Source organism: Oryx dammah, unplaced genomic scaffold, assembly GCF_014754425.2.
Source record: "Oryx dammah isolate SB20612 unplaced genomic scaffold, SCBI_Odam_1.1 HiC_scaffold_14, whole genome shotgun sequence".
Lineage (NCBI taxonomy): Eukaryota > Metazoa > Chordata > Mammalia > Artiodactyla > Bovidae > Oryx > Oryx dammah.
In genome coordinates, this window is record NW_024070198.1 from 10,777,563 (window position 1) to 10,790,622 (window position 13,060).

At 39.6% G+C, this 13,060-nt stretch overlaps 1 protein-coding gene across 4 annotated transcripts in view; it reads right to left on the reverse strand.

Annotated features, from left to right (window-relative positions):
• Positions 1-7,496: 7,496 nt before the first annotated feature.
• PANK1 (pantothenate kinase 1) overlaps positions 7,497-13,060 on the reverse strand; it is a 107,978-nt gene continuing 102,414 nt past the window's right edge. For all 4 annotated transcript variants that reach the window (XM_040254723.1, XM_040254724.1, XM_040254721.1 and 1 more), the window contains 2 exons: positions 12,890-13,015; positions 7,497-9,010 (listed from right to left, as the gene is read on the reverse strand). In XM_040254723.1, the coding sequence (XP_040110657.1) occupies positions 8,951-9,010; positions 12,890-13,015 (186 nt within the window). In that variant the 3' untranslated portion in view covers positions 7,497-8,950. The remainder of the gene's footprint in view (positions 9,011-12,889; positions 13,016-13,060) is intronic.

The window sequence follows — 13,060 nt, forward strand, 5'->3', positions numbered from 1 at the left end:
TGTGACAACCTAGAAGGGCGGGATGGGATGGGGGGTGGGAGGGAGGTTCAAGAGGTAGGGGACATACGTATACCTATGGCTGATTCACGTTGTCGTGTGGCAGAATCCAACACAACACTGTAAAGCAATTATCCTCCAAATAAAAATAAATTAAAAACTAATCTAGAGTATAAATAACGGAGAAGGCGATGGCACCTCACTCCAGTACTCTTGCCTGGAAAATCCCATGGACAGAGGAGCCTGGTAGGCTGCAGTCCATGGGGTCGCAAAGAGTTGGACACGACCAAGTGACCTCACTTTCTCTTTTCACTTTCATGCATTGGAGAAGGAAATGGCAACCCACACCAGTGTTCTTGCCTGGAGAATCCCAGGGACAGGGGAGCCTGGTGGGCTCCCGTCTACGGGGTTGCACAGAGTCAGACACGACCGAAGTGACTTAGCAGCAGCAGCAGCAGAGTATAAATAAACCTATTAATTAGAATACAGTGACAGACAGTGAAGTCGCTCAGTCGTGTCTGACTCTTTGCGACCACAAGGACTGTATAGCCCACCAGGCTCCTCTGTCCATGGGATTCTCCAGGCAAGAATACTGGAGTGGGTTGCCATTTCCTTCTCCAGGGGATCTTCCTGACCCAGGGATCGAACCCAGGTCTCCCGCATTGCAGGCAGACACTTTAACCTCTGAGCCACCAGGGAAGCACACTTAATAATTATGCTTTAGTTTATAAGGGCTATAATGTCCAATTCATTTTTCAATGAAATTGGTCATTAATGAATATCTAAATTATGTTTTCCCTGGTGTCTCCAAGAAGATGCCTTTCAGATTCTCTGGCTTTTATGTTGCCTACTTTTGCTGCTTTTTAAAGACTGTTCCTGACTGGTATTTCATACTTTGTTCTATAATTAAACTATACCATGGAAAAAAAAATGAGCAATAATTAATCAGTAGTTAGCATTATATAATGAGTTGATAAGTCTTAAAGTTTGTATACAAATATATTTGGAATTTGCTTGGCATCCCAAAACTAGACCTAATTTGGTGTTTTCTTTTTAAAGCAAATCTTAATGTCATATACCATTTTAGAAAGGTTGATTTTTTTTTTAATATCAAAGGGTGGTTATATCTTGGTCATATTCAATGTCTTTCTCTATGGCCACGAAGACAGATTATGCCACAGATGAAATGGTCCTTAAGGTTCTCTGAGACCAACTTTGTGATGCACAGATATTCCTCCAGTCTGATTTTGCTGAGTAGTCGTCATGGTTAATTAATGACCATGGTCGAGGCTGTGAGGTCAGGACAGCTGAGGTCAGGCATTGGCTGTAGAAACACAAGCTAAATGACAGGAAGAATTGTGTAATTAACTGAATATTCAGGGTACAGTCAACAAAACTCAATTGTTCTCAACAACCAAGCCATTTTCTCTGCTGTCACTGAAAGCTGTGTGGGTAGGATCTACAGATAATTGCCTCCCTTCTCCATCTCATTTTGCTTGTCTAAACATTGCATAAATAACTACTTGATAAATTCAGTGTTGATGTTGGCACATGAACAGACAGACAAGAGTGACTGCTTGTTTCAAAATTTATAATTCCAGCATAAATTGTCATCAAACCCCAAAGAAGACTGCTTAAAAATATTCCTGTTTAACATTCACGATCCTGTTTAACTGGCCTAATTTCAACCCACACACTTGTGGAACTTAATACAAAAATACTCTTGGCCTATTTTTAAAATAATGTGACATTTGACAAACTGTTCCAGTATTGAATTTAAAAATATACTCTGTGTAAATTATAGTTCTAATATAAATTCCAGATGCATTACTGGCAGGATTAACACTGGGCTTTATCTCTTCCCCAGTACACCATGTCTACACACACACACACACACACACACACAAGCATGTACATACAACATAAATGCTAGAAAGTGTAGTCTGAGAACATTCCATGAAAAAATATTAACCAGTCAGGGTAAGTTAACTTGAGTAGTTAATGAAAAAGCAGTTATTTCAACATTTAAGTTTTCTTTTAAAATTACAATTTACATATCTCTTAAAGATACAGAAGACATATACCACCTGCCTCACTATGGAACATGCTAAAATAGACATAATTCATTGGACACATTATGGCAGCCAAATGGCAAGATTTTTTAGATGCCAAACCTGGTTAGAATAGCAGCTGCAAATTTCATGAACAGAGGGAAAGCAGAGGGAAGAAAAGAGAGAAGGAAAAGTCTAATATTAAAAAGATCCAATTCTTTCTAGTTGCTTTACAACCAAAGGGGAAAATTAAAACTCTTCTTAAGCTATAAGAGCAAAAATTAAAAGAGAAATTCATTTGTTAATAAAAAGAAAATGGAGACAACAGGAGGACAAGGGGACGACAGAGGATGAGATGGCTGGATGGCATCACCGACTCGATGGACGCGAGTCTGAGTGAACTCCAGGAGTTGGTGATGGACAGGGAGGCCTGGCATGCTGCGATTCATGGGGTCACCAAGAGTCGGACACGACTGAGCGACCTAACTGATGCTTCCTAAGGCCCACTTAACTTTGCACTCCCAAATTTAATGAGTAGAATATTTTATGAAATTGAAATGACACCATTGGTTAAAATAAAGAATATCCAATTAGCGTACATAGTTTCACTTTTGTGCTATATATAAAGGATTTTTTTCAACTTTCAAATATAACTTATTTGTGAAAAATAACTGTACTGAAATATAATTCACATACCATTTAATTAATTTATTTAAAGTGTATAATCAGTGATTTCTAAGTTGTACAAGTGTCACTTCAATTTTAGAACATTTGTGTCACCAAAAAAGAAACTCATAATAATGAGCAGTAACTCATTTCTCTCAAATCCTTAGACTTAGGAAACCACTAATTAACTATCTCTATATTGTGTGATGGTTTAACCTCTCAGTTGAGTCCGACTCTTTGCTACCCCATGGACTGTAGCCCATCAAGCTCCTCTGTCCGTGGGATTTCCCAGGCGAGAATACTGGAATGGGTTACCATGCCCTACTCCAGGGCATCTTCCTAACTCAGGGATCAAAACTGGGTCTCCTGTATTGAAGGCAGATTGTCTTTTGAAACTAGCCCCTTTCACTTAGCATAGTAGTTTCAAGGTTAATCCATGTTGTAATAGATACCAGTACTTCATTCCTTTTATGGTTAAGTAATATTTATAGCTATAAATTTCTCCCTAAGCATTGCTTTAACTGCATGCAACAAAGCTTTGGCATGTTGTGTTGAAATTTTCATTCATTTCAATGTATTTTCTGTTTGTGATTCTTATTTGACCTATTGATTACTTAGAAGTGTATTGTTTAATTTTTACATATTTTGAATGTCTCTAATTAATTAGCGTTCTCAAATTTGGTAATACATCTTTGCTTAAATTTTTACTTCTAAATTTTCAAGAAGTTTTATAAGAGACTCTGAGATGAGGCAATTCTATGGTAGTCCAGTACTTAAGACTCCGTGTTTCCATGAGTTGTGGGTTCAAGCCCTGGTCAGAGAACTATGATCACACATGTGTGAACTAAATTGAATACTCAAAGCTTATGAGATGGATTAGCCATCAAACTGCTTCCCCAGAATATCTTTCATTTTCATGGAGGTGGTGGTAATGAGTGAAAGCAAGATGAACTCACTGGCATTCCTTAGAAGCTGAGGCCATAACTTAATCATATTTGTATTTCATGCCCATCTGATTTCCCAGGCAACTCAGTGGGTAAAGAATCTGCCCGCAGTGCAGGAGACACAGGAAACGCAGGTTTGATCCCTGGGTTGGGAAGATCCTCTGGAGGAGGGCATGACAACCCACTCTAGTATTCTTTCCTGGGAAATCCTAAGGACAGAGGAGCCTGGCGGGCTGCATCTGTAAGGTCGCAAAGAGTCAGACATGACTGAAGCGACCGAGCATACCCCTACACCCATGACTAAGGGGAGTCTTTTTCTTTCCTATTATATCACCCTGTTTCTTTTGTAGCATTTATCACTATCTGATTGTTTTCTCATTTATTTATTGGTCTCTGCTTAAAGTCAATTTTCCCTCACCAGAATGGAAGCCAAATGAAAGAAGGGATCTTGTTGTCTTTTTCACAAAAGAATGTATTCTGAATGTTACCCAGTGCCTTCCGGACCATAGGCATTCAGTCAAAAGTAAATAGATGAAGAGAGAATGAGTACCTAGAAGACCCTGTAGAAAAGGTGCATTCATTAAATCTTCTTCAGCAGATTTGGAAGGATCATCTTCTGATCACTGGGAGGAAAAGTGCCTTCTCTCTAAACAGTTCTTACCAGTAATGGAGTTTATGGTAATCTCTGATGGTGAAACCTTCCTGCTCACTAAACAGAACCACAACAGAATTGTAGCTACTAGTCATAGCCTTTGTCCTGTGGGAAAATGCTCAAGAGCTTATATAACCATCTTAGTTACAGAGAAATGTGGTCCACTAAGCAGCTCCTGCACGAGGTTTGGCACAGTAGAGGAAATTTAACCATGATAATGGGATAGTATGTATCCAAAAGCACAATACCCGGTTTACTCACATTAATAGGACATTTTGCTCTACCATCACTTTGAAGCCAGATTAATTCTAGTTTCACTTTACTTGAAACTCTCTGATGGCTCCGCACTGACTACAAAAAAGACCAGAATACGAGTCCTTTCAGACTCTGGCTGTGGCCCTCTCTCCTGCATCTGGTTTTCCTCTCTCACTAAGCACAGCCCGGCTGAAGCAGACAGCATCCGGTTTCCTGAATAAGCAAGGCTGCTTCTTCCCTCAATGCTTCTCTCAGCCTGCTCTCTCCCCTCCTGGTCCGCTCGGTGCTCTGGGCTTGTTGGTTAAGGCTCTGTGAAGCCTTTTCTTGTACCCTCCTCCAGGGGAGAGGACCAATGTCTCCTTCAAGTTGAGCTTTCTACCCTCACTTGGAGGACTTCAAACAGGACCTAGTCCACGGCTACCGTTAGAACTACATCTCGCACCACTCTGCCCATTGTTGACTCCAGGCTCACCGGCCTCCTACAGTTCTTTACCACTTCCACTGACATTTTCCAGGAGTGAAAGAATTTCTCCCAGGTGTTTCTCAACTTTATTCAACTCTGCTCCAGCATCACCTCCTAACAGAGGTTGTCTTTGAGCATCTAACCAAAGAAAATTTCTCCTTTTCATTTTCTAAACAGAATTACCTCGCTCTCTGGCCCCTCTATCTTACTTTTTCCTCTTTGTAGTACTGATATAACATTATGTGATTAGTAATGTTATCTGTCTTCCCTTCCAGAATGTAAGCTCTCTGAGGATGGGTCTGAGTTTTGTTTACTGCTGTGCATATTTGTGAATGAATGACACCTGAAATTATATGGTTGGTTTAAGACGTCTGTCTTCCCCACACTTGATAAGAGGCGGTTATAACCTATTCCTCCCAGTCTACTCAGTGCCCCTTCCTGGCACAAAATAACTTCTTAATATTCCTTGTACAACTGAGTGATGTCAAGTATAAATTACCTGTAACAGTGGTTCTCAACAAAGGGACTCTGAATCCATGTAAAGATGGATGAAGAATACATAAACTGAAGAATACAAGTAAATATTTCCACAATTCCTTTATCTGAAACTCTTGGCACCAGATGTGTTTCAAAATTCAGAATGCTTCCCTACCTAATTAACACCCTTAGTAGGGTCTGGGGCAGTACTTTGTAATCAAGCACATTAATTTCTTTGCAACGTGTAGAAACCTCCAAAGTGTCATAAATAATGCTCAAGTCAACTTTTTCTGTGAAATGAATTATCAAGATAAATTTTGAGAGTTTGGGATTTCAGAATTGTGGATGTGGGGCTGTAGATGTAGACTAGCATATTGAGACCTGTATAGTATTTTCATGCTAAAATGGGTTCCCCACATTCCAGGTTAGAAATCACCAATTTAACCTGTTCATTTAAAAAAACATCTATTTTTCTTTTTTTCAGCATAGCTAGCATTAATGAAGCATATACTGTGTATCAACCCCTGTGCTAAGCTTTCTAAGTATACAAGTAAAAACTACTATTTGCCTCATTTTATAAGTGAGAAACAGCTTCCCAAGTGGCGCTGGTGGTAAAGAACCTGCCTGCTAATGCAGGAAACATAAGAGACGCAGGTTCGATCCATGAGTTGGGAAGATCTTGTGGAGGAGGGCATGGCAACCCACTTCAGTATTCTTGCCTGGAGAATCCCATGGACAGAGGAGCCTGGTGAGTTATGGTCCATAGGGTCACAAAGAGTCGGACACAACTGAAGCGACTTAGCACTCATATGCACACATGTGAATGAGAAAGCGGGTTTAAAGAGAGGGTTAACTACTTGCCCACACAGCTCATCAGTGGATAGGCTGGATTCAAACAGAAGCTGTCTCACAACCAGATGTCCTGCTGTGGACCTTCTGGTCACCCTGACTTCATGGAGTTCAAGATAAGCATTCTTCAGTTCAGTTCAGTTCAGTCGCTCAGTCGTGTCCCACTCTTTGCAACCCCACGAATCACAGCACGCCAGGCCTCCCTGTCCATCACCAACCCCCGGGGTTCACTCAAACTCATGTCCATCGAGTCGGTGATGCCATCCAGCCATCTCATCCTCTGTGGTCCCCTTCTCCTCCTGCCCCCAATCCCTCCCAGCATCAGGGTCTTTTCCAATGAGTCAGCTCTTTACATGAGGTGGCCAAGTATTGGAGTTTCAGCTTTAGCATTCTTAGTCTTCCCAAATTTCTTCATGATGTTGAGCCAAAGTGTCTATTATTCAAGTGAATGTAAAAAAATTCCTCTGGGTACTACTCCCTCATTGTTTGAAAAAAAAAAAAAAAATGGCTGGCTATAAGTAGCCAACATATAACTGATATTTGTATAATGGAGTAATTTATTTCCTCAGCTAAACCAGTGTTATATACATTTGTAATGTGAGATCAAGTGATTCCAGATAATTTAAAAATTATGTAGTTGCACTACCATGCCTTGATTTCTTTTGAAGAACCATGATCCAAGGGGTGCTATTCCCTGACGGATGAGAGTAGGAATGGAAGAAGAGAACAGTCTGAAACAGGTACTGTCACAGACGATATGTGGGTTTTCACACTTACCTTTTTCAAAAACATCTTAGTTTCTGGAATTTTTTTAAGCCAGGTGGAAGCTGATCAAATGTTTTGGTGATGACCAAATTTTGAAACTCTTTCAGAATTATCAAATATAGTAGTGATCTTTTGGGAATAAGGAGTTAGTTGTGTAAGAACAATAAAGCTACATTAAAAAAAATAAATCCTTGCATAGGGCTACACTACAGCTTTAACTGAAGACAGTGCTTTGGACCTTACCAAGCTTATGTGAAAGCTTCAAATTATGAAATGTAGAGTAGCTAACGTATAACACATATTCATTTTATGATATAGAAGCAGATAATATGGACATAAAGGTTAAGATATGAAAATGACATATACACTGAAACAAATCACAACAGAAACAGGCTTTATTTCAACCAGACAAGTGTATACTTTCATTAACATCAACTTCTTCAAGACTTGAAGACATGGAAATTAAAGATGGTGCCCAGAAGGCAAAGAAGGAAAGTTTCATCATGGAACAGTGGTACTGCCCTTCAAAAATCCCTTTCGACAATATGCTCAATTCAAAAGATTAATTAGTTCTAAATCATTAGATCTCATGTGTTTCAATATTTGTACAAAGCTCTCATTTTAAAGTTACCCATCGGTCCCAATGATATCTTTCAGACAGAAAAAAAATATATATATCAGTATCATAATTTTTTTTTTTAATTTTAGAAAGTGGGATTGAAATACAGTTTTCAGTCTAAAATATTTTAAATAAAAACGTTTGTTATTATTTAAGAGGCATTGTTACAAAGCTCCTAGGTACATACATGTACAAAACACAGATATTACTACATGACACCTCAACCCATGACTTCTCCTAAACATCCCAGTGTGAACATTTATCTACCGGGAGACTTTCCCTGTGAATTCCAGCATCTTGCACAGGATTTGCTGCCACTCACATGCTCTGCATGGATGAGGACATTTAATCAGAGAACATTTCAATGTAATATTATAACCTAACATAAAAGAAATTCAATGCAACACTTTATATTCATAAGGGTGATGACAAAATTGCATATATTAATAATTTTCAACTTTTGCCAGACTCACTAAATTCATGAACACTTCTTCAGAGTTTTCTCTTCAAGGGCACTTTTGAGAGCTTTAGATCTCGTGCTTAACTTTGTATTGAGTTGGTCAGCACCTTGATTAATATGAACAAGGACATTAAAGAATGAATGTGTTGCGGGGGTGGGGAGGGGAGTCATCTGAGGACAGAAACGGGGAAGGATTCTCTTTTTCCATAAGACAGTCAAACAGAAAAAACAAGACCAAAAAAAGGTAAACAAACAAACAAAATAGTGTTCACAGTAAAACATGCCAGATTGTAGTTTCATTTGAAACCAACAGCAAATCATGAAACGTCATGAAAAATATGTCAAGGTAAAATCTTCTAGAGTCATTACTAAATGAAATTAAAAATTATCACACTGATCAGTAAACCCCAGAAGAAAAATAACCAGCACTTACATTTCAGGTCCTTCTTTAAACATCATTCAATTTTTCAAAGTCAATGCATAAAATTGGTAGGTTTGGCCACACTGCACAAATGTTTTTCTTTTTTTAAAAATACAGTATACAGAAAAAACTCTTGTATTCCCCACTTTGAATCATAAGCTCAAAACCCAAGAGTAAAAGATCAGCAAGAAGGATTTTAAACTATGTACAAATCCAGCAGGTTCATCTGCCATAATGGCTTGGCTTCCGTCCCAGTGGCTCTCACCCTCTCCAGCAGCAGAGCTTGTGTCCCTGTCCTCACAGAGGGCTGCTCCATGTCTATGGCTCATCTCTACTGGTCAGCAGGCATTTTGAACAGTTCCAACAGTGCCCCGACAGCTCCAAAGTAACCCTACAACAATGGGAAAACTTCTGTATGATTATCTCTGAACCTTGGCCCAATACCTGCTGTTTTTCATAATTTGAGGAATGCTGCCCATTAATGCTGTGTGTGCGTGCATGCTCAGTCACTCATTCACGTCTGGCTCTTTGAGAGCCTATGGACTGTAGCCCGCCAGGCTCCTCTGTCCATAGCATTCTCCAGGAAAAAATACTGGAGTGAGTTGCCATGCCCTCCTCCAGGGCACCTTCCTGACCCAGGGACTGAACCCACAGCTCTTTGTCTCCTGCACTGGCAGGCGGGTTCTTTACCACTAGCACCATCTGGGAAGCTGTAGATAATGAGAAATTTAAAACCTGAACTCTGGTATGAAACATGATAGAATAATAATAATAAATGCACTGCGTATCTATTTGCTTATATACATTAAATAAATTAACAGATGTAAAGTGCTTAGAAAAATCTCTGGCACCACAGTATACACTACACTACTACCTTGCTGTTGAGTATTTTTAGGATTTTTCGGATTATAATTATTTCATTTTAATCCTTGTCATGGCAAAATTCACGTTATTGCCCCCATTTCACAGATGAGAAATGGAAGGTAATAAAGTAAATTACCCTTTCAGGGTCACATGCCTTGTCCCGGGGCTCAATCGCAAAATCTATCTGACTCCAAAGTTGTAATGTCTCACGGGAAGGACCTCTAAGCTTCTCTCATCTGTAAAATTAAAGAACCTGAAAACCAGAAATTTTTAGAGAAGTTGGTTTCCAAAAGGCAGGAGATGCCTCTTCTCTGGTATTTCCCTGGCTCCATGGTTACTTCCTGCAGAAATGGGTGGCAGATGTCAGAATACTACACAGCAGGGATCTCTGCCTCCACCGCCAACTGCTAACATTTATTGGGCTTGCTATAAGGGCTTGCTATAAGCTAGAAATTGTTCTAAGAACTTTACATGAATTTCTTCACTTAATTTTCACAATAACTTTATGAGACAAATACTATTATCACTTCATTTTACAAAAGCTAAAACAGAATGGGGAAGTAGTCCTTGACTAAGGTCTCCAAGTCAGTGAGAGCCTGTGTTCTCAACTGCTCTACTAGACTATTTCTTTTAGGTTCCAAGATACATGTGTATGCATGCTCACACAGGTCCGACTCTTTACAACCCTATGGACTGTAGCCCACCAGGCTCCTCTTTCAAGAATACTGAAGTGGGCTGCCATTTCCTCCTCAGGAAGATCCTCTGGAGAAGGGCATGGCAACCCACTCCAGTATTCTTCCTTGGAGAATCCCATGAACAGAGAAACCTGATGGGCTACAGTCCACAGGGTCGCAAAGAGTTGGATACAACTGAAGCGACTTAGCACAGATATCCAGAAGAGTGTTTTTCTTTTTCATTTTATTTTTTTAAACAAAACTTTACAAGGAAAATCGATTAACTAAGTAGATAGAAAGGGAGATGCTCTGGTTGGGGGAAGGAAAGTGAAAATTCTTCTTTTGTGTGTGTGTGTAATAAAGTTTTATTAAAGTATAGAGGAGATAGAGAAAGCTTCTGACATAGGCATCAGAAGGGGGCAGAGAGAGTACCCTCCTGCTAGTCTTCAGCTGGATGTTATATAGTCACTGCTGCTGCTGCTGCTAAGTCACTTGCTGCTAATGTCCGACTCTGTGCGACCCCATAGATGGCAGCCCTCCAGGCTCCCCCGTCCCTGGGATTATCCAGGCAAGAACACTGGAGTGGGTTGCCATTTCCTTCTCCAGGAAAGTGAAAATTCTGACTCCCCATCCTCCCCACAAAAAATTTAACATCATTTCTTAGCCTGCATAAAAACACAAAAACAAAAACTTTCTTTAGTATTAATGTCTATCATTGGCCTTTAACTCTTTCGTATTTAACTTCCTATTGTTTTATATGCTTTAATCAAACTGAACATAGGTTTAGAGAGCCCTAAAAAACTTACAAATCCATCAGCAACTTTTCAAATAAATAATTCAATTTGGAAATGAGAAAAATGCCACAATATTACAATGGAAATTTATGACACTTCCTGTTCTTCCTGCTGCATTCTATCCAAGGCACTGGGTGCCTGCTATGATAAAGAGCTGCTTTCTACAGCATTGATTTTAGTTTCTTCCATTTTAAAATTAATGAATCTAGTTTTGGCTGTGCTGGGTCTTCGCTGCCGTGTGGGCTTTCCTCTCGTGGTGAGCCGGGGCTACGCTCTAGCTGCAGCGCTCAGGCTTCTCGCTGCAGTGGCTTCTCCTGTTGAGGAGCATGGCAAACATGTTTCAGTAGTTGTGGCACACGGGCTCAACAGTTGCAGCTTGTGGGCCTGAGAGCACTGGCTCAGTGCTCCATGGCAAGTGGGGTCTTCCCAGACAGGGATTGAACCTGTGTCTCCTGCGCTGGTAGGCGAATTCTTCACCACTGAGCCACAAGGGAAACCCTACAATATCGATTTTAAAGGAGGATAGAGAAAGTGGGAAGAAAAGAGGGCCCCCCACTCACTCTTAGAAACCTCCAATTTCTATTAGTGTAGAAACCTGGATATAAGGGACTCTGAATTAATCAGAGCTCTCTACTTCTGTAAACAGGCTGCCTAATGTCTAGCACACTAGCCTCTCAAGGCCACCAGGTTACTAAGAGTAGTCTGAACACTTCTGTTCTCACCAACTGAGTTGTTTATTTGCCAAGGGTCAGTTGTGTTTATCTTCAAATTTGTTTATGACAATTTCATTGTTAATGTAATAATCTAAATGTAATTATATACCACCAAAACCAATAAAAAGAGTACAAGATGAATGGTCACCTCTATGAAAATCCAGTTAAATTCTTTAAAAAGGTGAAAAAGCTAGTTAATAATAGTGAAAGTTGTTAGGAGAGTAAATGTTGAAAGTTCTCATTACAAGGAAAAAAATCCTTGTAATAATGTGTGGTGGTGGATGATAACTAAACTTATGCTATTAATAATAACCCATTTTATAATATATACATATATTGAATCATTATTCTATACCTTCAACTTACACAGTGTTATGTGCTAACTCTATCTCAATACTGAAAAAAAATGCAATGAAGACTGAAAAAGGTAGTCACAACTGTTGCCCTCTATTTAGGTAGATTGTACATATGAAAGATTGGGATAATTCAGAATGATTTTGCAACCAAATTACTTCATAAGTATCTTTAATTTCTTGATCTACTTTAAAGAAACAAGCCAAAAATCAAAAAAGGTACATAATACTGTGGATTATGAAAAAAAAGACAATTACAAAGCTCCCATCAACAGAACCCATGCTCAAAATTAGGTCTTGGACCTACCTACCTCAAAAAATTGGTGAGCAAATGAACATTTATACATTTTATATTAAAATAGAATGTTGAAAGTAGGGAGGTATTTTCCCAGGATCACTCATTTTTTAACTTTAAAAAAATTAACCATCTACTAGTCTTGATTGTCAGAGAAGGCAATGGCACCCCACTCCAGTACTCTTGCCTGGAAAATCCCATGGACGGAGGAGCCTGGTAGGCTGCAGTCCATGGGGTTGCTAAGAGTCGGGCACGACTGAGCGACTTCACTTTTGCTTTTCACTCTCATGTATTGGAGAAGGAAATTGGCAACCCACACCAGTATTCTTGCCTGGAGAATCCCAGGGACAGGGGAGCCTAGTAGGCTGCTGTCTTGGGGTTGCACAGAGTCGGACACGACTGAAGTGACTTAGCAGCAGCAGCAGCAGCAGTCTTGATTGTTGGATAAGAGAGCTTCCATTTTATATACTGTTCTTCCTTATCTTTTGCATAAATACAAACTAAGGAACCCGATCACATGTTAGACAACCCAAAAATGTCCATGGAGGACAATTAAGTCCATGTGAACTCAACTTACCTCATGTTCCAAAAACAGAGCTTTTAGCTGTCCTTTGGACCAAAAATCCATGGCGTATGCTAGCAGCTTCATGGAGACCATATTGATTCTGAGAAAATTCCCAACAAACACAACCCTATCAATATTCTGGGAAAGAAAAAACGAAGAGAAGTAGTGAATCATGGCATAAAA